Genomic DNA, 26779 nt, shown 5'->3' with positions numbered 1-26779 from the left:
AACTCCTTGCAGATGTTGTCCTTGGTGGAATTTTAACCCTGAACCCCAGTGCTGCAAGGCTGCAGTGCTAACCACTGAGCCACCCTGACTTATATTTCAAAACCACTGATTGATATACCTGTCAATCACTGAAGGAAAATCACAGAAATGGCAGAGATGTAAATGATTAAATCACAGGTTATACAGAGTCTTTTCTCACAAAACTATATATTGATCTGTTCAGCTCCCCCTGCTCTATACATGCTGCCTGCAGCTAGGAAAGAATTTTCATGGTAACAGGTTCCATTTAAATGTTGATCTTGGCCATGTTCCCAAGTAGCAGAAATGCTGAAATCATTACGATTTTTTTTGTGCACAAAATCTGCTGAATTTAACAGTTCAAACAAATTGGAAGTGGTATCATGAAGACTCATGCCCTCTGGGTTTAAAAAGGCTGTAGAACTGTGCAATTTTTCCTTATGGGTTTCTAAAGGGAGCCTCAAAAAATGCAAATACTGAATCAAATCTGCACCAAAAAAAAAAGGAGAAAATGCATCAAAATGCAATCAGAACAGATTGTGATTATTATATGAGTACACACGGAGAAAAAAAATGCAGCATTGTTTGAAAATGGGAACATAGTTCGAAAATATGAGGCTACATTTTTTGTTGTTGCCGTCTTGCTCCTTCCTGGTCTTTCGCTTATTGTAAAGTATTACGGTACTTAAATTATGAACAAAGAGGCTTCAGCCATCAATTCTCTTTGTGTCAGCAATGCAACAAAAAAACTGCTCAATTGCAGGGCACCTAATAATATCTATGGCCCATTCATGTAATCCCCAGGCAAGAGAGGAACAGGCACGTTTCAGATGCACCTCTCTTACTGTACATTCACATACCATGACCGGGTATATGAACAAGGAATGGAGGCAAACAACGCCTTTAACTATAATTTAAACCTCTATATCCTAAAATTGAATAATCTATTATATTAGTAGAATAATCCTACGGTCCACAAGCTTACATGCTCCATGGCACATTGCAGTTGGCAGGCAGTCCAGATATCTTCAATCAATATATTCTTCTGTCACTTCTCAACCAGAAATTCAATCTAACAATAAATATTCTGCATTCATTAATAATATTATATCATATAACTCTTCCATTTCTTATGAACCAGTACCACCTGGCCCAGTCAATCGTAATGATACTGGAGAACAACAAATTGCTTCAATTTCAACTTGCAGGCATGTTTGCTTGAAGGCGCTCAATAAGCTGATCAGCCTGAAAAGAAAAAGGAATTACATTTTATAGGGAGATCGTCACAGGTAAGTATGTGATATTTTATTTTAGAAAAGTAGCTGTCCCCACATTTTACGTGCTAAACTGGCCAAAACATGATGAAGTGGCTTACGATATGAATAAAATGTATTTCTTTTTATTCCTCATCTACTTTGTGGAGATATTAGCTTGTAAAGTTTATATGCTAACTTCTACGATAAGCAAACAGGGGGATTAGCAAAGATTCATCTCTGGCAGCATGTATTTTTTCCCCTGTAGGATGCTGACCAATCATAAGAAGGAGGACTCATGCAGGTGCAAAAAAAAAAAAAAAATGCCCCAAGAGGTGCATATAATTAACTTTCTCTTGTGATATGGTAAGAGTCATGTCTAACAAGGTCACACAGATCTAAATGTTGGTGATTATTTTGCAGGTGGAGGAGAGACAGACAGGTGTGTCATTACATACAAAACAATATGTGATAGCAGTGCGGATTTCTTTTCTTTTATATGTGTCATTACATACACCGCTCTGTATCCCAGGTATTGGGAAATAATGTACCCAGTATGTGACAGGCTGTAATGTGTTTGATAAGAATCGTTCACACAACACTTAACATATATCCAAGGCATTGAGGAATAATAGACCAGTAAATTAGATAAATGAAAAGTCACGCACACATCTCTACTCCACCTACACAGTAATCACCGGCAGTTGGATCTGTGTGACCTGGTTACACATGAGTCTTGCCATATCATACAGAAACAGCCAATTACCTTCCCACGGGGAGATTTTTTTCTACCTGCATGATTTGTCTTGATTATGATTGGGCAATGTCATACAGGGGAAAAAGTACAAGAGAAGAGCACAACTCAGAAGACAAGAGAGCAGCTTTCCTGCCTAAGCTTACATACACACAGCAGAGTACAGATTCCTTAGAAAAACTATGCTCTTAAAAAGCAACTGTAGATTTAATTTTTTTCATAAATCAATAGTACAAGTGAAGGTAAAAACTACAAACAGGAGATGTCAGCTGATGTTTAGAAGATTATTGAGAGGGGAAGGCAGATGAGAAAGGAGGCGCTGGAGGCAGAAACAGACATCCTGCTGCAAGTTTTCCTGAAATGATCAACATCATGACTAGACAGTTTCTGTAAATTTACATGTGAAGAGAGTATCTGAATAATTTTTAAAAATTTACTTTTCTTCATTTGACAAGTACAGTTTGACTGTTCAGATTATTTCCCTGTTCCGGCAACTGTTGTTAAAGAATTAATTTTATGCACATCTTGAAGAATGAATATAAGTACACACATATCAGAAGTACCGTAGATACTTTATTTCAGACCTGTGCATCATCCCAAATATTTAAAGCATTTACCGTGATAAACCAGTAAGAATTCAGTCTATAAATCATTCGAGAGAGAAATCCCAGCTGGCTGGCTGGAGCCAAAACATGAAGATGTAGATGGGATATTGAGCAGAAAGGAGGCCAGTGGAAACCCAACCTGACAGTAAAAAGAGGGAAAAAATCAATATGCATTTGAAGGCAACAAACAACGGGAAGAAAGGCACTTTAAAGGGAATAACATAAGATGTTCAGAACAACGTCAATTAACCCTTCTGTAGAAAAGTAGTAAAAAAGGAAACATGTTTATATCTGTGTGCTACCAATGCAGAAAGAAGGTTGTGTTCACTGAATAGAAAATGATCATGACACACTCTAATATTGGTGATGGGACAAAGAAGATATTTTTTCCAGTGACCAAGCAATATAGTATAGTGCAGTTTAGAAATATTGATAAATCGCGAGCTGACACAGATGTTTGAATATCCACCTGACAAATGAGTTGAATCTAGATGCATGTAACGATATGAAGTGTGCCCCATAATCTGCTTGTTCTACTAGGAGTAAAACTAGGAGAGTCCCTTGTAGAGAAGGATCTGGGAATACTTGTTGATCACAAACTAAACAACAGCATTCAATGTCAAGCAGCGGCTTAGTAGGATATAGTCATGTAATAAAAGAGACATCTACTCATGGGGCATAATGCTACCACTTTATAAAGTATTTGGAATATGGAGTTCTGGGCAGCACTTCATAGAAAGAATCCCCTAGAGTTAATGCCCTTGTATACATTAGATGAAAGTCCTATGAACCCGAAACCACTTGATGTGTTTAGGAGGCTCCAGATTCTAACTTTTGACCATGTTCACCTAACCTGACTTAGTCACTTAACCCCATGCTTCTGTAGGCCATTACATGATAATTACAATGGTGCTTGTAGAGAAACTATACGTTTTGTTGTTTTGACAAAGTGTAAAACCATTATATGGTATCCTGGTTGAACAACCGAGTCATCTTTTGAAAAAAAAAAAAGTCCATTCCATTTGGTTGATCGTTCCACTCTGGTGATGACAGCACAAACATCTTTGAAATCCAGCACATACTTCTGTAGGGTCCAAGATCACAACACCCATGTCATGCCCTGTAAGCTCGGTGAGGCTGAAGTACATACACCTCGGAATACGGCTCTGACTTGGGGTGATGGTTTTATACACTATATCAGAACTACACAAGATATAGCTAAAGTTATCATGGAATTGCCTGCAATAGCATAGGGTTATGTGAAGAGGGGATTTGCTGATGCCAGGTTCCCCTTAATGCAATGTGCAATCTATTTCACTAAGTTGTAGATTTTGGTCTGAAACCATTATGTTTGATTATCTTAATTATTAAAACTTAAAAAGATTAAGGAATATGAAGAATTTGTGCAGAGAGCTAAACGTCATACCAAGTTACCTTGTATCTTCCAGATCTGTCACATTGTTTTTCTGGAGCACATTCTTTCCTACTTCCACCATATTTTGAACTGCAGGAAAAGGATAAAAGAGAAGCAGCTAGATGTCAGAAAAGGGAACGCATCATACAACGCTTCTGAGGACTGAGCGCCATCGTCTCTGGGATGCTGGCGGGGCCGTACTTACAAATCTATTCTTCCCTACAGACAATGACGCCATACAGTGATTCCGGTAAAGGCCTAATGCACCCGAATGGGACCCTATTAGGAGTCCAACTGGGAGGAGATATCTTTGGAGCATATATCAGTGTTGCTTTGTAGCTCATTATCCAGACTAACAACAATATTATAGAATATATGTACAAGATTATCAATTTAATGCGTGGGACAATTGTCATAACAGACTGGAATTGTCCTTTAAATGGAAATGGTCAGCAGGATTTCACCCTCCAAACTAATTATATGAGCATGTAGCTCTTTCAAATCAAGCTCAACCATACCTTTACATGGCCAGTCCTTTATTTTTTTTCACTGAGAAATCTGTTTGAATTGATATAAACAGGAGGCTGAAGGACTTTGTTAGAACTGAAGCCTCTGTCACTCCAGCTCTATTCCGCACCCAGCACCACCTACTCCTGCTTCACTGTTTCTCCTTTGCCTCAAGTCACACAGCATTAGAGGCTCAGTCAAGCAAGAGGAGGAGGTGCTGAGCAGGGAATAGAGCTGGAGTGCCAGAGGCTTCAGATCTACATGTTAAGGTACCTTCACACATAACGATATCGTTAACGATATCGTTGCTTTTTGTGACGTAGCAACGATATCGTTAAGGAAATCGTTCTGTGTGACAGCGACCAACGATCAGGCCCCTGCTGGGAGATCGTTGGTCGCTGAGGAAAGTCCAGAACTTTATTTCGTCGCTGGACTCCCTGCAGATATCGCTGGATCGGCGTGTGTGACACCGATCCAGCGATGTCTTCACTGGTAACCAGGGTAAACATCGGGTAACTAAGCGCAGGGCTGCGCTTAGTTACCCGATGTTTACCCTGGTTACCAGCGTAAAAGTAAAAAAACAAACACTACATACTTACCTACCGCTGTCTGTCCCCGGCGCTCTGATTCTCTGCACTCCTCCTGCACTGGCTGTGAGTGTCGGTCTGGCTGTGAGCGTCGGTCAGCCGGAAAGCAGAGCGGTGACATCACCGCTCTGCTTTCCGGCCGCTGTGCTCACAGTCAGTGCAGGAGGAGTGCAGAGAAGCTGAGCGCCGGGGACAGACAGCGGTAGGTAAGTATGTAGTGTTTGTTTTTTTTAACTTTTACGCTGGTAACCAGGGTAAACATCGGGTTACTAAGCGCGGCCCTGCGCTTAGTAACCCGATGTTTACCCTGGTTACCCGGGGACCTCGGGATCGTTGGTCGCTGGAGAGCTGTCTGTGTGACAGCTCTCCAACGACCAAACAGCGACGCTGCAGCGATCGACATCTTTGTCGGTATCGCTGCAGAGTCGCTGAGTGTGAAGGGGCCTTAACTCTTCAGCCTCATTTGCATATCACTTCTGATGCTGATTTCACAGTGATGGAGGAACGGACCGTCCATGTGAAGATATTGCTGGATGTCTCTGTTAAAGATCTACATGCACAATATAAACAGTTTGGGAGTGAAATCCTGATGACAGAGTCCCTTTAACTACTGGAATGTCACCTGGAATCGAAGGCACACACCCAATAAAGAGTCTTATCTGCCCATTCATCTTACCTAGTTGCACATGATCATTTGTTAAGGTTTTACAGTTTCCTACGTGCTTTTTGGGTACAACCAGATAGTGATACAGTGCTCCAGGTCGTATGTCTCTGAAGCAGGCCAGCTCCTCCTGAGAAAAGAAACAACGCATTAGAATATTCCGTAACAGTGCTGCATTACTCAAGCGGGATCCTAAGCAAGTATTCCATGCGCTTGTATCACATTAGGAAGAAAAGGTCTCCAGAAAGAAAGCCTCTGTCGTGTAGGGTCGGCGTCAGGAAGTGAATGCGACAATACCAGACACAACGGAAATAAAGATAAAATAACGTGTCTAACAGGAATGAATCTGGCGATGACGTGATAGTTGTGTAGTACTATTATTGTGGTGTAAAAATAACAAAAACACAACATTGGGAGTCAATATTGATAAGCACATCAGTAGACTGACAGTCTGTGGGAGGCATAACTGGCATTGTGATTAGGGCACAGTGAACCTTCACAACCTGGCCCATTGCTGCAGATAGGTGTAAGGAAAGGGTTATACTGTGCGCCATAGGCAATGATGTCACAAAAAAATTCCAGCTAAATACCGCAACCCACAAGTCTGATAATAATGGTGATTAATATTTAATGTGACTGTGACCCTAACATTACAGGAAAGACCAGACATGCTGCATCCTGCTGTGCCAGGACTGTTGAAAAAAAAAAGGTGTTCAGCTCTAATATATATATACCGGTACTAGATGGTGGCCCGATTCTAACGCATCGGGTATTCTAGAATATATATGTACCGGTAGTTTATTTATGAAGATTTGAGAATAATGCAATGAATACACAGGATTTTCCAGGTAAAATATATACATTATCATTAAATTTTATTGCTCATAGAACTTAATACAACTGAACCAAATTATTAAACAGATCATCAAAATATATAAACCATTACATGAATATCTAACTGTATTTAAATAAATCATCAGACGAAAGTACATCAACACTATAATATACTTGTTAACAATATCAACCCAAAATATTTTTGTACACCACATTGACTGACAGAACTTGTTCAGTAAACATGAGTGAACTATATGGCGACCAATCAGTGATGCGGGATTTCCGTTACGGACAAACAGACAGAATTAGACGATTATATAGAAGATATGAATATATATACACAGTACAGACCAAAAGTTTGGACACACCATCTCATTTAAAGATTTTTCTGTATTTTCATGACTATGAGAATTGTACATTCACACTGAAGGCATCAAAACTATGAATTAACACATGTGGAATTATAGACTTAAAGGGACTCTGTCTCCTGAATTTGGAGGGAACAATCTTCAGCCATAGGGGCGGGGTTTTCGGGTGTTTGATTCACCCTTTCGTTACCCGCTGGCTGCAATATTGGATTGAAGTTCATTCTCTGTCCTCGATAGTACACGCCTGCACAAGGCAAGATTGCTTTGTGCAGGCATGTACTATGGAAGATATATATATATATATATATATATATATATATATATATATATATATATATATATATATATATACACACACACATATAAAAAACAGTGGTGTGAACATGTGACAGAGAGGATCAGGGACACATCTCACATAGGGACAAGCCGAATATTGCATTAGCTAAGAATACGCGGACCACATACACTGACCAGTGCTAGATCTGTCAGTCAGTAAAGTCTCTAACAAAGACCACTCAAGGTGCCACTATAGGGCTAAACCCTGCCCACACGGAACAGCGGCCAGCACCAGACTGACGCCACTACAGCCCTGCTGGCACACTAGGCTATGGGGGCACTGTTACTGCTGCTGACCCCCATTACCTCCTGTAGTGAGCACAGGGCAGTCCTAGCTGGGCACGGTGCACACTGACTGGCACTGATTACAGACCCAGCAGTGATGCAGTCTCCTGCCCACATGACGTCACTCCCCGGCTCACTTACGTCAGAGTGCAGCAGCTCAGCGTCGCCCTCCTGGTTGTTGGCGATCCTGCAGAAGATGCACTTGCTGTCATAGCTGTCCTCGCCGTGCTCGGCACCCTCCATCTCTCCCTCCACAATGATGACAGCAGCCGGGCAGCTCCACCCATCCCCCGTCCCCCCGCACTTCCTGCGCCGCCGTGTGACGTCACGATGAAAGATGGCGCTGTCCTGTAGGAGCGGTGCTGCTCTGAGGAAGTATCTGCTGCTCCTGGCCCAGGAGAACTGCGAGTTCAGGCTGCCGGTGAGAGGGGGTCGCAGTGCTGTGCGCGCCATCATGGTGCTGATGCCATGTGCCCCCCTAACAGGAGGGTGCAGCCGGGGGAATGGCAGAGCCATGAGGCACAGACATAGGCTGCTCTGCTCTACCTTGTATTTCAGGTCCTCCCCATTATAACATCTCTGCTTGCTGCCAGTAAATAGCACTTTTTGTCACCTTATGACAAATAACAGACCCAGGGGCAGACGTGCCATTGTGTGCACCCAGGGGCAGACGTGCCATTGTGGGCACCCAGGGGTGGACGCGCCATTGTGGGCACCCAGGGGTGGACGCACCATTGTGGGCACCCAGGGGGAGACGTGCCATTGTGGGCACCCAGGGGGAGACGCGCCATTGTGGGCACCCAGGGGTGGACGCGCCATTGTGGGCACCCAGGGGGAGACGCGCCATTGTGGGCACCCAGGGGGAGACGCGCCATTGTGAGCACCCAGGGGGAGACGTGCCATTGTGGGCACCCAGGGGTGGACGCGCCATTGTGGGCACCCAGGGGTGGACGCACCATTGTGGGCACCCAGGGGGAGACGCGCCATTGTGGGCACCCAGGGGGAGACGCGCCATTGTGGGCACCCAGGGGCGGACGCGCCATTGTGGGCACCCAGGGGCGGACGCGCCATTGTTGGCACCCAGGGGCGGACGCGCCATTGTGGGCACCCAGGGGGAGACGTGCCATTGTGGGCACCCAGGGGCGGACGCGCCATTGTGGGCACCCAGGGGCAGACGTGCCATTGTGGGCACCCAGGGGCGGACATGCCATTGTGGGCACCCAGGGGCGGACATGCCATTGGAGCACCCAGGGGCCTAAGAGGTAAACGACCACTATAAATGGAATTGTGCATTATGATGTCCTGTAAAGGGCCCATGTTTTGTCCTTGCACAGCGCCCTCTTCTGTTTGTGTGCGCTCCTGCACTCACCTGACAGCCGAGCGTTTGCTACATTATCACCCATTCTGTGTCATCCTCTGTCGTTTTGATTAGTGGGGTCCATGTGGTGGTCCCCTTACTGACCTCTATACCCGAGGGGCAGAAATGTTTAGAGGATTTGCTATTATCGGCCGATCACTTCCATGACTGGGGCCTCTGCAATGTTGGATGTGATGATTTCCTATGCTGCCTCGTTGCGACTAGCGACACAGAGTCACGGATGTTTCCATATGTTTCAACAACCTTGTCATAGACTTTCATGCAAATATCAAAAAACTGACTGGCACTTCCAAACAGAAAAAGGCAAGTGTGAACAGGTGCAAGCTAAGAAAGCCACCCCGCTCTAAAGTAGTTCTGACAGCAAGTCGCACAAATGTTTTTTGGTCATATGGCACTTGTCACCATGCAGCCTCAGCACTCCCTCATTAAAATGCCTGACATGTCAGATGGTGACCATACACATGATCCATAACGACCATGGCATATGTATAGAGGTGCCCCAGGATCACACTGCTGGGGCAGAGGAGACTTCCCTGCTGCCATCTTGGTTCACACGGGACTGAATAGACGCGGCCACTTGTATTTATATCTCTGCTGTACAAGCAAGTAGTTCTCTGTTGGGTTTCCAGCCTCTTGAATGTAAGATTGTCTCTGACAGGAAGAAGAGATCTTATATAATATGGAATTAAACTCCAATATATTAGAATATTAATGAACCCTCCACATAAACCTGTTCTATAAGTAACGAATGGCTTTTTTAGCAGCTCCCATAGACTTCAATTAGGAGGGCTGCTCTCCATTGTAGTAGATTTGTAGACCTGTGCCATACCACGCCTGGCCTGTGTGGCTGTAATATAGCCTTGTGCCGTACCATGCATGCCCTGTGTGGTGGTAGTAGCATAGCCTTGTGCCGTACCACGCCTGCCCTGTGTGGCAGGAAGTATAACCTTGTGACGTACCACGCCTGCCCTGTGTGGCGGTAGTAGTATATCCTTGTGCCATACCATACCTGCCCTGTGTGGCGGTAGTAGCATAGCCTTGTGCCGTACTATGCCTGCCCTGTGTGGCGGTAGTAGTATAGCCTTGTGCCGTACCATGCCTGCCCTGTGTGGCGGTAGTAGTATAGCCTTGTGCCGCACCATGCCTGCCCTGTGTGGCGGTAGTAGTATAGCCTTGTGCCGTACCATGCCTGCCCTGTGTGGCGGTTGTAGTATAGCCTTGTGCCGTACCATGCCTGCCCTGTGTGGCGGTAGTAGCATAGCCTTGTGCCGTGCCATGCATGCCCTGTGTGGCGGTAGTAGCATAGTCTTGTGCCGTACCATGCCTGGCCTGTGTGGCGGTAGTAGCATAGCCTTGTGCCGTACCATGCCTGCCCAGTGTGGCGGTAGTAGCATAGCCTTGTGCTGTACCATGCCTGCCCTGTGTGGCGGTAGTTGTATAGCCTTGTGCCGTACCATGCCTGCCCTGTGTGGCGGTAGTGGCATAGCATTGTGCCGTACCATGCCTGCCCTGTGTGCTGGCAAAAGGTTGTTTTACTTTAAAATGCTTTGATCTAACCACTGGTTATTAGATTGAGGGTCCATTTGTTGAATCTTTGTTTTTTCCCGACATATGGAGCAGAATTATAAATTCTACTTATTGATAGTTTTTCTAGCCAATAGGGTAATAAATGTTTTAGACTGAAATACACCATCACCCCTGCAGCCAATCGGAGGTTTAAATGCCCTAGTGGGACTAAATGAAAGAGTAAGAAGTTTATGATTTTTAAAAAATATCCAAAAAAAAGAAGAAAAATCTAAAAGTCTTAATCACTACGCACATTTATTAATATTAATATTGTTCTTCATTTTGTACCTTGCAGGAAATTCGGTCTCTTCTTTCACTTTATGGCGGAAATATCAATAATATCCAAGAGGACCATGAAACGGTTGGTAGCTGTGTATCCGTATAGCTGTCTGCACAGATTGATGTACTCGTATGGTTAAGACATAATTCCCCTTTTGTTTTAGTACTTGTATTTACAGGGGTATTCTTATGATTGTGATTAGCTGGCCTGGCACAACGTCACGTGTGTAACGCTGCAGTGATGCCGTCGTGCCATGCTTGTTAATATAGAGGCGCGGGGGGAAAGGCGATTCTCCGCCCTCCAGCAACCGCAGGTCACCGACACGGCCTATGGACCAGTCCTGTTATTTACCCTTTTATTTGCAAGGTCCCTGATGTTGGACCCCCCGCTAATCCTAATCTGATGGCATATCATACAGATATGTTACAGATCTTCAGGATGGGAAAACCTCTTTATCTTTAAAGCTATGTGCACACATTCAGGATTTTCAGCAGAAAAATCTGCTGCAAATAATGATGTGTTGGCTGCACATAACCCGCGTTTTTGATGCATTTTTATGCTTTTTTTTTCTCGTTTATGAAAATGGGTGAAAAACGATGAAAGAATTGACCTGCTGCAGTTTAGAAACTGCTTCAAATCTGCATTGAAAAAAATAAGCAAAATGTGCATGCAATTTCAGATTTTGCTTGTGCAGTAAAATACGTTTTTTGCTGGAAAAACTCAACGTGTGAACATGGACCTAGTATTGCTTTTTTTTATTGATCTCATTCTTCATGCCAGCATCAGTCAGTGAATTCATAAAGATAAAAAGTTGCACCAAGTTTCAGGTTACAGCTTTTATTTTTTATTAATTTTCATACCCTTGGTATTCAGTTTACAACCTGGCGTCTAGTCTCAGAACAGTAATATATTATGGATAGTTGTGTGTGTCCAGGATGCTGCTACCATGTGTGAGCACAGCTCCGTTTCTCTTACTACTTCCATCTTCTATAGCAGATTAGTGATCTCATTTCCCCTAACGTGTGTGCGATTTCACCCCCCCTTCCCTTTCCTGCATGAAAATCTCTTTTGTATTTGGACACCATATATGAGTCCTTTCCTTTTCTTTCTAGTAGCTGGCTCTGCCACGTACAACCTTTCTGCTTTCATCTTAATGTCCCTTTCTGTGTCTATTGGCCCTTGTAACTAACAAAGCTGCCCTCTGAAATGCTTTAGATAGATAAGAACGTTGAATATATTAAATTGGAATTGCATTACTGCTGTAGAAAATTAGTTAAACAATGAACGTACTTGGTGCATAAATTGGCCAATTTATGTGAGCCCAACAGCCAACGACAAGGTGACCCCTTCTGCTGGGAACCTAACCTAACGTGATTCCTCTCCCAGGCGATCTACTATGGGTAGATAGTATGAGTCTCGATTTAAAACCGCCATACGCTGATGGGGGAAGTGCGTGTATTGCAAGTATCAAAAGAAAGACCATCACTTCCAAACAGAAAGACAAATGTGAACATGAGCAACCTATAGAACGGGGGTGTCAAACTGCATTCCTCGAGGGCTGCAAACAGGTCATGTTTTCGCGATTTCCTTGTACTGCACAGGTGATAATTTAATCACCAACTCATTATTTGTGTAGGTGATTAAATTATCACCTGTGCAGTACAAGGAAATCCTGAAAACATGACCTGTTTGCAGCCCTCGAGGAATGCAGTTTGACACCCCTGCTATAGAACGAACAGATTAATGCTGCACTCTGAAACTTTATAGTATGTAAACATTGAATATATGAAATTGGAATTGCATTACTGCTGTAGGAAATAAGTTAAAAAGCCCAGGAGCGGTATCATGTTAGGTCAGGATCCCAACAGAGAGGTACGCCTTGTCGCTGGTTGATAGGCTCACATGAATTGGCCAATTTATGAGCTACGTACCTTCAATTTTTAACTAGTTTTGTACAGCAGTAATGCAATTCCAATTTGACATAATCAATGTTTGCATACTATGGTATTTCAGAGTTCAGCCTTAGTTTATTACTTATGGAGTGTCTCTCTTAGCTTGCACCTATTCACACTTGTCTTTCTGTTTGGAAGTAATGGTCAGTCTTTTGATATTGGCCCTTGTAAACACGGCGCTCATCACCCATCAAACAAGCAAAAGCATTTATTCTCAATTTGATGGGATTGTTTATGCTGGCACAAGGGAATATGTGCTATTCACATGATGCTTTATGATATTTTGTCCCCATTCAGTTGGTGTCAGCCATTAAACAATGACCGATTGACTTGTATATATTTGATCACATTCGTCTATGGGCTGAGTTCAGCCAATGTAAATGGGCCTTAAAACTGAGAAGGAGGAAGCGAGAGCAGGTATCGGCCCTGAGCTGCCAGATCTGTTTTAGAAGCAGCAGCATAGACTACATCAGCCAAATGTTAGAGAATTTTTAATGACGACTATGAGAAAAATGCCTTAATTTTGCATTAAGGACAAAAGCATGAAAAGAACAAAAAAAAAAAAATGCAAAAATGTCCATAGCCTTTACAGGATTTTTCACAACTTGGCAAGTTGTCACTTATTCACAGAATAGGTGATAACTAGTGATGAGCGAATATACGGTACTTGTTACTCGAGATTTCCCGAGCACGCTCGGGTGACCTCCGAGTATTTTTTAGTGCTCGGACATTTTGTTTTCATTGCCGCAGCTGAATGATTTACATCTGTTAGCCAGCATAAGTACATGTGGGGGTTGCCTGTTTGCTAGGGAATCCCCACATGTAATCCAGCTGGCTAGTAGCTGTAAATCATCCAGCTGCGGCGAAAAAAAACTAAATCTCCAAGCACTAAAAAATATGAGGTCACCCGAGTGTGCTCGGGAAATCTCGAGTAACGAGTATATTCGCTCATCACTAGTGATAACTAGTGATGAGCGAACGTGCTCAGATAAGATTTTATCCGAGCATGCTTGCGTGCTAATCAAGTATCTTCAGCTGCATGTCTCGCGGCTTTTCAACAGCTGCAACATATACAAGGATTGCCTGTTTGTTAGGGAATCCCTGCATGTGTCGCGGCTGTCTAACAGCCATCGGGACTCGAACATATGTTTCGAGCAAGCAGAAGTCACTCGATTAGCACACGAGCATGCTCGGATAACACCTTATCTGAGCACGAACGTTCATCACTAATGATGATTTGTTCATGGCTGGGGGTCTAACCACTGGGACCCTTACAGATTCTGAGAAAGGCTCCAAAAAGCCCAGCTAGCATGTGCTCCAGAGCTCCATTCATTGTCTATGGGCCAGAATCCTGTGCTCTACTATATCTGGAGTCCCATGCACAATAAACGGGCCCTTCTTCCCAAGAGGAAGATTGAGAGCCCCTTTTTAGGTTTGGACAGCACTTTTAAGCTATGAAATGATACAGTGACATAAGAACTTGGGGCTTTGGGTTTTAGGATTAGCCAAATGCACTGGTCTCTGAAACCAACCTAGTGGGTAATTAATAAATACATACTTCTAGATCAATGCAGTCAGTCTGAAGCTACTTTGTGAATGTTACCTGTCTGGTGTTTTTCACCCACTGTGGTAAATTTGCTATAATCTTTTTTTTTCTATTGTATTTTAATATTGTCTTCTCATTTTTTTGTTTACAGTCTCCTTTCTGTGTTCTTAATATCCCATATGAGGATCTGACAAGGAAAATAATGCACCGGACTGTATGTGCAAAGTAAGGCTTGGTAAATAACTATTTCTGTCTTGTGCAGTTCAGTTACATCCTATTGTGGACATTGTGTTCTTTTTGTTCGTACATATGGTTTTTTTTTTTGCCCATGAGTTGGTACATGGACATGCAAAATTGATTGTTTCCAGGTGTGGAGAACCCTATTAATTCTCACAAATATCCTAATAATAAAAGTTACAATCCAGACTCCTTAATAACAATACAATAAATTAAATTATGATGAACCATAAATAAGTATGCGTCCAGATGGCTTGTGGTTGGCATGACATGCAGTAGTTTTTAAGCACAGAATAGAAACCCTCAGAAATCACGTTTTCTGGAATATGTAGTGGAGGAATGGTTTGTAAAAATCCCAGGCACTAACACTTCTACATTTAGAGGGATAATCTTTCTTCAATCAAAAAAAAAAAAATCCATTTGTTGTGCTCTTGTTTTTTTTTTTTTGTTGACTAGTAACAATTTCTGAAATGTCTCTGTATTTTCTAGAACAATGTTGTCCAAACACTTTGGTGAGTGCTGTACCTCCCTCAGCCCCTCTGTGTATTTTTACAAGGGTGAGCATTAAGTTTGCTTTTTTTAATGTAAGTGTATGGAGCGTCAGAGCGAGACTCCATAGGCTTACATTGTAAAGGAGACTTTAGGCTCACACATAGACACCAGTGTGATCTGGCGAGTAGGAATAGAAGTCAGGTGAGTAAGAAGAGAACGGGCGCAGTACTGAAAACCATGGAAAGCTGTGATCTGTCAGTAAATTAATACAGCTACGCTACTCTACACATACATTCACATAGGTTTAGATGGATTCATATGACTTTGGTCTAGTGTCCAGGTCAGTGGTAACTTGGCAGCTAGACCATAGGCCTGCAAATCCCTAACCTTCCAGCCTGATCAGCCATGGCTAGCACAATGCGTCACATTTGTGCACCAGCCTTGACCAATCAAATGCTTCGCCGAGGACACCAGAAGAGATTCGCGGGCTTCTTGTCTAGCTGCCAAGTACCATTGACCTGGACACTAGACTAGAGTCCTGCAAATCAATGCTCTCATCTCCAGTTTAGATAATAAGTTTTGAGGGAATGCTTCTATAAAAATGAAGTTAAGCACCTAATGAGCAGATTACTATGAAAACTGCTAAACCCATTCATGACATCCGCCGTACATGTACGGCACAAGTCGGAAGCGGTGTATGGAGTGGGCTTATGGAGTAAGTCCGTCCCATACTCGGCAGGTAATGGCTGGGGGTGCAGCATTATAAGCGCCCATTGGCACCGCCGTGACGTGATGGTAGGCCGCTGATGGGTTGCTATGACATCATTGGGTCTGTTGAAGACCTCTGTGCTTGTCCCTTGAAATCCTGCCTGTGGCTGGGCATCAAAGACCATGATATTTGTTATATATGATCATAGCTTCAAGTCCCATAAGGGGACCAATAAGAATGGTGAGACAAAAAGTTATAAAGTGAAAAACAAACAAACAAACCATAAGATCAAATCCACCTCCCTTTTCCCTGTATTAAAAAGAAAAAAAATGCCTACCACATTAAGAAAAGTCTGATCAGTCAAAAAATAAAAATAATCTGATCGTTGACCCCCGTAAACTAAAGACATTCAAAAACATTAAAATAGTTTTTTTGGTTGCTGCAGTACCACAATAAAAGTTGTAACAAGCGATCTAAACATCATTTCTATCCCAAAATGTTATCAATAAAAACCTTGTCCCGCCCCTCAAAAAATAGCTCCATTGGCCAAAAAATGAAAGCGTTACGGGTCTCAGAAAATGGCGACAAAACCCTCTCTAATTTTTTTTTTTTTTAAACTTCTGTTTTTTTTCCACCACTGAAATAATAAAAAACTGGACACGTTTGGTATCACCGTAATTGTACTGATGAGGAAAATCATATTACAAGGCCATTTTTAACACATAAAGTACATTGTAAAAACAATTCCTGAAAAAGTCAGAATTGTGTTTTTTCTCACAATTTCTCCCCACTTAGATTTTTTTCCCCTGTTTTCCAGTTAAACTATATGGTAGAATGAATGGTATCATTCAAAAGTACAACTCATGCCGCAAAAAACAAGCCCTCGTACGTCTGTGGGTAGAAAAATAAAAAAGCAATGGTTCTGGGAAGAAAGGGAGGAAAACCGAAAAGGCAAAACGGGACAGAAATGACAGTGAAGTAACATTATTATGAATAATAATTAAAAATGTTTTTCTTTCTTGCTTCATTGGGGGACACAGGTAACCATGGGTGTATGCTGCTGTCGCTAGGAGGCTGACACTATGCAAATAAAGGAGAAATAGCTCCTCCCCGGCAGTATACACCTTCTGACATGCACCAGGCAACTCAGTTTTTGCTTAGTGTCTGTAGGAGGCAGACCTTGATCTAACACCAGATCCGCTCTGGTTTTTTTCTTTCAGGATTTGTGTGTGTGTGTGTATTAATCATTTCCCTTTTTTATTTCAGAGGCTTCTTTTGGGGTTACAGGGTGCAGTTCTCTCACCCTGATTCCCCACAGTTAGCAACCGAGAGAGCAGTGTGGTATCATCCACATCACACCCTCTCGGATCTGCTGGGCAGGACTTCGACTCATGTCATCCTGGGGTGTTCATGTCTCACTATCGGTGGCCAGTCATTGCCCTTCCCCCCCCCCCCCATCCCGCTCCTTGGAGCGGGCTGAGAGGAAGACGGTGGTCACCTCCAGTGACCTTTAGGGGTTGACACAGTCTTCTGCGCCGGCTGTCATGGCGCGGGAAGGAGGACTTCATTACCAGGACCCTCTCCACGAACAAGGGCTCCTGACGCGTTCCTTGTCCTCAGGTAGGGGGATCTTCAATCAACACGTACAACGACCTACCCCCCTCCTCCCCCCCATCGATCTCTCAGGAGGACTCGCCTCTGCTTGTGGTGTCATATAGTGGGGAGCACAGGATGGCGGCACCTGTTAACTTGCGCCGCTCCAGTCAGCGCCGATCTTATCCTTTCGGCCTCCTCGCAGGCGGACGTCGGGTCTGACGTAACCTCACAGTCGGAATCTGACTCGGATGCAGATCAGACTTCCGGAACACAGGATATGGTTGATAGCCTTATTTCGGCTATTATTCAGACGCTCGAGCTTAAGGAGGAAGAGAGAACCTCTCAGGACGTCTCTGTTTCATTTAAACGGATTAAACTTCCCTCTAGAGTTTTTCCTAATCACAAGGAATTTGACAACACTACGTCTAGACCCTGGGAAAACCCTGGTAAACGTTTCCCTGGAAGGAAACGGCTGGACGTTTTATACCCTTTTCACTCAGACCTTGTTAGCAAATGGTCCGTGTCTCCTAAGGTCGACCCGCCTGTGTCTAGATTATCCTCACAGACGGTTTTGTCTATTCCGGACACAGCATCTCTTAAGGAGCCCACGGACAGACAAATCGTCGTTTGAGGCTTCTGGAGCCTCTCTGTCTTAGTTTCCCTTCTTCATGGGTAGCGAAAGCTGTGTCAGCCTGGGCCAAGACCCTGCGCAGAGGCATTTTGGCCTCTGCTCCTGCTGAGGATCTGTCTGATTTCGCGGATCAGATTTCTCTTGTGGGTAAATACCTCATGAATGCCTTCCTGGATGCGGCTGCTTGCTCCGCAAGGGCTAACAGTAACATTGTGGCCATTTGCCGGGTTCCTTGGCTTAAAGCGTGGAACGCAGATCCTGCTTCTAAAAAATCCCTCACTGGTCTGCCCTTCCAGGGCTCCAGACTCTTCGGCACACAGCTGAATCAAATGGTCTCGGAGGCTACGGGTGGTAAGAGTACCTCCTTACCTCAGTCTAAGCCTAGGCATCCCTTCAACAAGAGGGGCCCCCAGTCTTTTTGTCCCTTTTGGTCCTTTACCTCCTCAGGAAACCCCACTCAGGACAGGTCTTCCTCACAAGGAGACCGGAGGAAGCCTTCCTTCAGGCCTCCCCCGCGCTGGAGAGTTAAGAGCCACTCCTCAAAACCGTCTGGACCTCGTGGCCACAGATTTTCTAATAAATGACGGGTCGCACCCACCTGGAAATCCTTCCAGGGTGGGAGGCCGGCTTCTTCTGTTCTCAGAAGTTTGGCTGTCGGTAGTCGACGACGCCTAGGTCAGGGAGATCGTCACCTCAGGCTACAAGATAGAATTTTCTTCGCCCCCAGGAAGACGATTCTTTCTCTCTCGTCCTCCCAAACAGTCCTCCCATCTCCCAGGGCTTCTCCAGGCTGTCGATTCTCTCCTCGCCTCAGGTGTCATAGTTCCGGTTCCTTATTGCGAGCGGTTTTCGGGTTTTTACTCAAACCTGTTCGTGGTTCCAAAAAATGACGGCTCTCTCTGCGTCCAATTTTGGATCTCAAGCGGTTAAATTGCCATCTCCGGATTCGACACTTCAGAATGTAATCACTACGCTCGGTGATCGCGTCCATGGAACTGAAAGAATTTCTGTGTTCCGTGGACATTCCGGATGCGTACCTACACATCCCGATTTGCGTACAGCATCAGAGGTTCCTCCGGTTCGCGATCCAAGAACATCATTACCAGTTCATGGCTCTCCCTTTCGGTCTGGCGTCTGCTCCCAGGGTCTTTACGAAGGTCATGGCAGCGGTCATGGCCATTCTGCGTTCAAAGGGGATTCTTGTAATCCCATACCTCGACGACCTCTTGATCAAGGGTTCGTCTCGTCGGGATTGCAGCCAGAGCCTCCAGCTTACTCTGGACACGTTTATTCGCCTCAGCTGGATAAACAACTATCAGAAGTCCTCCTTGATTCAAACCCAACGGCTGGAGTTCCTGGGCATGGAATTCGACACCTCTCGGGCTCAGGTCTTCCTCCCCAAGGAGAAGTTCCTTTCTCTTCGTCGGGGTGTCAGAGCGCTAAAGGGCCCGAACCCTCTGCCTCTCCGCCTCGCCATGAGGTTTCTGGGGAAAATGGTCGCTTCCATGGAAGCGGTTCCCTATGCTCAGTTCCACTCTCGTCCCCTCCAGCTGGCCCTTCTGGCTGCCTGATACAGGAACCCACTTTTTCTGGACCGCCCGCTTCGCCTCTCCTCTAAGGTGAAGCAGTCTCTCTTGGTGGACACTATATCCACCTCCATTCTGCGCAGGAGGTCATTTCCCCTCCCCCCCCTCCCCCGCTGGCAGGTCATCACCACTGACGCCAGTCTCCAGGGTTGGGGAGCGGTTTGTCTCTCAACCTCTTGGAAATCAGAGCCATCTTCCTAGCCCTCATCAGCTGGGAGTCTCTCCTCTCGGGAAAGCCGGTCCGCATTCAGTCGGACAAAGCCACAGCCGTGGCTTACATAAACCATCAGGGAGGGACTCGCAGCAAAGTCATGACGGAAGTGGCAAAAATTCTGCGTTGGGCGGAGAGCCACGTTCCCTCTATATCAGCCGTCCACATCCCAGGGGTGGACAATTGGGAAGCCGACTTTCTCAGTCGCCAGGGCCTCATGGCGGGCGAGTGTCTTTCCTTCCCTCAATCTTCAGCCAGATTTGTCAGAGGTGGGGCGTTCCAGATGTCGACTTAATGGCCTCCCGGGCAAACCACAAGGTTCCCCAGTATGTTTCAAGATCTCTGGATCCGATGGCCGTCGGATGCGACACTCTCGTGATCTCGTGGGCCCAGTTCCAGATGCCTTATCTGTTCCCACCTCTCCCCTTGATCCCAAGGGTTGTAAAAAAGATCAAGACAGAAGGGGTTCCTGTACTCTTGGTAGCTCCAGATTGGCCTCGCAGGACCTGGTATGCGGAACTAGTGAACATGCTATCGGACGTTCCTTGGAGACTTCCGGATCGTCCGGATGTTCTTTCGCAGGGGCCCCTCTTCCACCCTAATTCTCGGTCTCTGAATTTAATGGTATGGCCATTGAGGCCGCGGTTCTGAAGGACGCGGGTTTTTCTCACAGCGTCATCCAGACTATTATAAAAACGAGAAAGCGGCTTCCTGGCGCATCTACCATAGATGTTGGAAGGCCTTTTTCAGATGGTGTGAGGACAACCGTCTTTTTCCTATGGTCTTTTCCCTTCCATCCCTTCTCGGTTTCCTTCAAGCGGGTCTTGATTCGGGACTTTACCTGAGCACCTTGAAGGGTCAGATTTCCGCTCTGTCCATCCTTTTTCAAAGAGACTTGGCCTCCCTTCCTCAGGTGAGGACCTTTTATTCAAGGGGTCGCTCATATAGCTTCCCCCTTATCATCCTCCTATCGAGCCTTGGGATCTCAAGCTCGTGTTAGACGCCCTCCAGCGTGCGCCTTTTGAAACGATTCGGGACATCTTTCTCGCTTCTATCTTGGAAGGTGGCCTTCTTGGTCGCCATCACCTCGATTAGGAGAGTGTCGGAGCGGTTCAGCATTCTCCTGTTGTTCTCCCTTTCTAATCCTGCACCAGGACAAGGTGGTTCTTCGACCGGTTCCTTTTCTACCAAAGGTAGTTTCGGCCTTTCACATCAATGAGGACATCGTCCTCCCTTCCTTGTGCCCTTCCCCAGTTCATCCCTTGGAGAAATCTCTTCACAAGTTGGATGTGGTCAGGGTTATCTGGATTTATCTTTTCAGAACTGCTTCCTTTTGTCAGACTGATCCTCTGTTCATCGTCTCGGATTGGCTTCAAAAGGAGCTCCCCACCTCCAAGTTCACAATTGCTCGTTGGATCCGTTCGGCGGTTCTGGAGGCATACCGTGTCCAAAACAAACGTCCTCCTTCAGGGGTGAAGGCTCACTCTACCCGGGCTGTGGGAGCTTCCTAGGCAGTTTGTCACCAAGCTTCGGCCTCGCAGGTTTGCAAGGCCGCAACGTGGTCATCCATTCACACCTTGGTAAAATTCTTCAAGGTGCATACTCGGGCTTCTGCGGACGCGAGCCTGGGTAGGAAGATGCTGCAGGCGGCGGTTTCTCACCGGCCGACCTAACTCCTCTTTTTCTTCAGAATATCCCGCCCTAGGGACTGCTTTTGAATGTCCCATGGTTACCTGTGTCCCCCAATGAAGCGAGCAAGAAAGAGGGATTTTTGGTTCTTACCGTAAAATCTTTCTTGGAGCCTTCATTGGGGGACACACCCTCCCTTTAAGTTGTACCGTGTTGGCCAACGTGCCGTTGTTGTGGGTTGGTACATAGGTTTGAGTTTAATTTTTACTTGTTCCTACTACTGATTTTGCACAAACTGAGTTGCCTGGTGCCTATCGGAGTGTGTATACTGCTGGTGAGGAGCTATTTCTTCTTTATTTGCATAGTGTCAGCCTCCTAGCGACAGCAGCATACACCCATGGTTACCTGTGTCCCCCAATGAAGGCTCCAAGAAAGAGATTTTACGGTAAGAACCAAAAATACCTCTATTTTGAACGTTTTTGACAATTGGAGATAAAGGACAGTAATACACCATCGTGTACCACAGTAAGGAAGTTTGCCGAGGTTGCACAAGGATACACAAGTCATGCATGATATATGATTCATTATTAAACTCCGTGTAGGCTTTCTGAAGTATGTGCACCTTTGGAGCATGATTGTTATATGGAGATATAACACTTACTAATTGCAATCTTTTCTTCTGTAGATCGCTCTTTGAGTTGTGGGGACATGGAAAATGCCTGGAGGAGCTCAAGCAGTCAATCCAGAGCTATCCCCTGGAAAGGATGGTATGGGCAATCACAGGACTATTACTGTAAAGTGTCCTACATTAGTAATACATTGCATTTACATTAGTATTAATGCACCAGCATGCCATCATGTAGAACTACTTCAAGGGGTATTCCCATCTCCAAGATCTTACCCCAATAGCTTAGGTTTCCATGGTTACGACCACTAATTAACGATCTGTCACTATCTAACATGGATACTAAGCTACTATGTCCTGCACATGGCAAATCAGAAGAACTAATTGGAAGTATGTGCTAATATTATTATAGGATATCAGAGATGGGAATACCCCTTTAAACACCCCACATGTCTTTGTTTTACTGTTTATCCTTCTTTTTCTTAGATCCCCTATCTTCAGCCCAATTCTACATACAAGATATGCATCCACAGCTTCAACAAAACCTTGACGCAGAAAGAAAAGATTGCAAAGATAGACGTGAGTAGTCATTGCTGTCTGGACAGTATTATATGTACCATAGAATAAAGTCAAAGGAACGTAGTGTGATCTACAGGTGAAGGTGGACACTTGGGTCCTGCTCCTGGGAACTTGGTGAACAGCTGTTCTCTCTGGGGGAGATGGGAATACTTGTGCAGCACGGAGATCCTTGCATTGCAGTGCAACCTCTTAAATCAATGCATATCTGTTTTCTTCAAACGATATCTGTGGTTATATAAGTAGTGTTTCTCAATGTTTCTTAGCTCAGTACCCCATACATCAGAAGCTAAAGACTATGATCGTGCAGGGGATGCTCTTTATGGCTGGTGTAGTGTGTCCCATATAGAAGTCTATGGGGATTTGTATACACAGACATATGTGGCATTTTATTCAGATTTACATGGTATTTAGCATAAAATGATTTGCTTCATATTCCTTGTGGTTGACAAGATTTGTCCATTGCTGACAACCTTTAAACCTGTTGTTTTCTTGGACCTGACATTTGTCTAGTCTAATCTTTGCATTTTGTACATGTTGTGACTCTAATAAAGACTGTTTGCCAACACAGGCAATGGAGTTCATGCCATTTCAAGGGAAAGTCAGTTTGCAAAATGCAGAACATATATTCTACTTACTGGAGGATTATGGACCTGACCCAAATACTGCCCCCAAAGATCCATTGCACATCTACTTTGGCCGGTGGGTGAGTACTGGAAGGCTCGGAATAACCAATTGCATCCGTGTATGAGGCATGTAAGTTTTTCTGTGTGTGGTTTGACACAAGTCATAATTCCTTTATTTAAAGGGGTTATCTCATCTGACATAGAAATAGAATAGTTGCAGCTGTGCACCCACCTCTTCATCCAAGGAGCGCATGCTGAGAAGCTGTTTTTGAGAATGATGTGGTTCCCAGCACTGGGACATACATCTATCAGACATTTGTGGCATATCCTATCAATATCCTTTAAAGGGGTTGGCCTGTCCTTCGGGTACAAGTCTGCAGTCACTCTGTGTGACTGGAGACTTGTGAATCTTCACATTGTATGCACTACGCTCTGTGAGATTCTCTGGTGCCAGTGCAGGAAGTGGGCTGTTAAATGACCGCATATGATTTGCATACTTCTGGCCACATTCCAACTAGACTGTCAGGATCGCTCAATACACTTGCATTGAGTGAGGCGGTGCCCATCTAGTCGGCACATGACTCCATATATGCAAATCACATACTTGTGGTCACGCACCCGCCGCTCCCTGCACTGGCACCGGAGAATCTCACAGACTTGTACCCTAAGGCCGGACAACCCATTTAATATCTAAAGGCTAGAACCAAAGCCTTAAAGGGAAGGTGCCATCAAAAAATTTTTTTTTCAGAAATTGTAAAAATGTAAAGAATTAATGATTACATTTTCTTAAAAAATATTATCATTTGTTTATAATTTAGTAAAATATGAAAAATAATTTGAAAAGTTTTGGAATTTCCACTTTTCAACACTAGGGGGAGCAGCTGCTGAAATTTCAGAAAAACCTAGTGTACAACTAGCTCACATTACAGCACTGCAGTAATTATGGGCGGAGTCTGCTGACCTGTGTGATGTCGTCTCCTCTCCTCCCCTTCTGGGTGTTTGCTAAGGGATTAGAGAGGATGATATTCAGGAACCCAGTGAGCAGCCATTTTGTTGGTGACTGCAGAGTATGGCTGCCGTCACACTATCAGTATTTGGTCAGTATTTTACCTCAGCATTTGTAAGCAAAAACCAGGAGTGGAACAAATAGAGGAAAAGTATAATAGAAACATATGCACCACTTCTGGATTTATCACCCACTCCTGGTTTTGGCTTACAAATACTGATGTAAAATACTGACCAAATACTGATAGTGTGACGGCAGCCTTATACTGACAAGTAGACAGTCACCAAGGATGGCAGGCAGCAAGGATTCTGGGAGATATGTGGTGGAGGGAGCAGGGTGACAGCAGCACAGAGTATTTCAGGAGAGCAGTGTGCTGGTCTATGGGGGCCCCCTGTTTGGTGCGCGGAGCAGCCAGGGATTGTACATAGAGCGCTGTCTTTTATACACATGGATGGACCGTCTGCTCCACAGAAATCCAGGAAACATTTCTGCGGATTGATGGCCTGGTCTGATCCAGACTTTGCATGCAGACCCCATTCCCCTCCTCAGATCCTGTCTTCTCCATCCTGTCCTGGCGATGTGTGAAAGCGAGGCGACAGGCGCAGTCCGGGGTGATGCTGGGAAGGAAATGTAGCCATATAGTAACGATAAAAATGAGACCCCTCTCTTCAGCCGCCTCACCAGCCTTCCCCTGACTGCACCTAACTGGAGGTCATGCTGCCCCATCTATTACCCCAGACCCGCGTGCAGGTGCTCAGCCAGAACCACTATAGAATGGGTCCGCTTTCTGAAGATAATACTGCCATAGTGTTGTCACATAATACCGCCATATAGATCACACATAATACCGCCAGTGTTCTCACATACCACCATATAGATCACACATAATACCGCCAGTTTTCTCACATACCACCATATGCTTCTCACATAATACCGCCATATAGATCACCCATAATGCTGCCACATAGATCTCACATGTATTGTAAATAAAGACTCGGCCAGAATAAAGTCCTTTATTAATCTTTTTTATACCATACCGAACGCATAATCCTCGACTCCCTCATCTCCCACAACAAAAATAATAAACCACAATGGGGAAAGACACGCAGGGAGGAGAGGAGTGCATAGGAGAGGATTAGATACTGACTGCTGAGCCGTGTATCTAATCCTGTCCTGTGTGATACTGTGCTGCGCCGTGTATCTAATCCTATCTTGTGTGATACTGTACACAGGACAGGATTAGCTACACAGGACTAGATTAGCTACACAGGACAGAGGTAGCAGTGGTAGATGGTATATAGAGGCAGGCAGCAGTGGTAGATGGTATATAGAGGCAGGCAGCAGTGGTAGATGGTATATAGAGGCAGGCAGCAGTGGTAGATGGTATATAGAGGCAGGCAGCTGTGGTAGATGGTATATAGAGGCAGGCAGCAGTGGTAGGTGGCATACAGAGGCAGGTGGCGGTGCTATACAGAGGCAGGTAGCAGTGGTATACAGAGGCAGGTAGCAGTGGTATACAGAGGCAGGTAGCGGTGGTATACAGAGGCAGGTAGCGGTGGTATACAGAGGCAGGTAGCGGTGGTGTACAGAGGCAGGTAGCAGTGGTATACAGAGGCAGGTAGCGGTGGTAGGTGGTATATAGAGGCTGGTAGCAGTGGTAGGTGGTATATAGGGGCTGGTAGCAGTGGTAGGTGGTATATAGGGGCTGGTAGCAGTGGTATATAGGGGCAGGTAGCAGTGGTATATAGGAGCAGGTAGCAGTGGTATATAAGAGCAGGTAGCAGTGGTATATAGGGGCAGGTAGCAGTGGTATATAGGAGCAGGTAGCAGTGGTATATAGGGGCAGGTAGCAGTGGTATATAGAAGCAGGTAGCAGAGGTATATAGGGGCAGGTAGCAGTGGTATATAGGAGCAGGTAGTGGTATATAGGAGCAGGTAGCAGTGGTATATAGAAGCAGGTAGCAGTGGTATATAGGGGCAGGTAGCAGTGGTATATAGAAGCAGGTAGCAGTGGTATATAGGGGCTGGTAGCAGTGGTATATAGGGGCAGGTAGCAGTGGTATATAGGAGCAGGTAGCAGTGGTATATAGGGGCAGGTAGCAGTGGTATATAGGGGCAGGTAGCAGTGGTATATAGGGGCAGGTAGCAGTGGTATATAGGGGCAGGTAGCAGTGGTATATAGAAGCAGGTAGCAGTGGTATATAGGGGCAGGTAGCAGTGGTATATAGGGGCAGGTAGCAGTGGTATATAGGGGCAGGTAGCAGTGGTATATAGGGGCAGGTAGCAGTGGTATATAGGGGCAGGTAGCAGTGGTATATAGGAGCAGGTAGCAGTGGTATATAGGGGCAGGTAGCAGTGGTATATAGGGGCAGGTAGCAGTGGTATATAGGGGCAGGTAGCAGTGGTATATAGGGGCAGGTAGCAGTGGTACATAGGGGCAGGTAGCAGTGGTACATAGGGGCAGGTAGCAGTGGTACATAGGGGCAGGTAGCAGTGGTACATAGGGGCAGG

General features: G+C 45.1%; 2 protein-coding genes across 3 annotated transcripts in view; one reads left to right on the top strand and one right to left on the bottom strand.

Moving 5' to 3' along the window:
- Positions 1-1215: 1215 nt before the first annotated feature.
- Positions 1216-7865, bottom strand: HINT3 (histidine triad nucleotide binding protein 3). The gene is made up of 5 exons (XM_069726630.1): positions 7764-7865; positions 5815-5929; positions 4065-4134; positions 2643-2769; positions 1216-1263 (listed from the first exon to the last, which is right to left on the bottom strand). The coding sequence occupies exons 1-5, from the start codon at positions 7863-7865 to the stop codon at positions 1216-1218; spliced, it is 462 nt and encodes a 153-aa protein (XP_069582731.1).
- Positions 7796-26779, top strand: part of TRMT11 (tRNA methyltransferase 11 homolog) — a 94404-nt gene continuing 75420 nt past the window's right edge. Inside the window, exons 1-6 of one of the 2 annotated variants that reach the window (XM_069726082.1) lie at positions 7796-8043; positions 10862-10927; positions 14496-14569; positions 22121-22202; positions 22547-22639; positions 23208-23342. In XM_069726082.1, the coding sequence (XP_069582183.1) occupies positions 7960-8043; positions 10862-10927; positions 14496-14569; positions 22121-22202; positions 22547-22639; positions 23208-23342 (534 nt within the window). In that variant the 5' untranslated portion in view covers positions 7796-7959. Of the gene's footprint in view, positions 8044-10861; positions 10928-14495; positions 14580-22120; positions 22203-22546; positions 22640-23207; positions 23343-26779 lie in introns of those variants that run through there. The other variant, XM_069726083.1, reaches the window with a different exon arrangement.

Source organism: Ranitomeya imitator, chromosome 5 (genome assembly GCF_032444005.1).
Source record: "Ranitomeya imitator isolate aRanImi1 chromosome 5, aRanImi1.pri, whole genome shotgun sequence".
Classification (NCBI taxonomy): domain Eukaryota; kingdom Metazoa; phylum Chordata; class Amphibia; order Anura; family Dendrobatidae; genus Ranitomeya; species Ranitomeya imitator.
The sequence above is the reverse complement of the archived record's forward strand: the minus strand, read 5'-3'. Positions and strand labels throughout refer to the sequence as shown.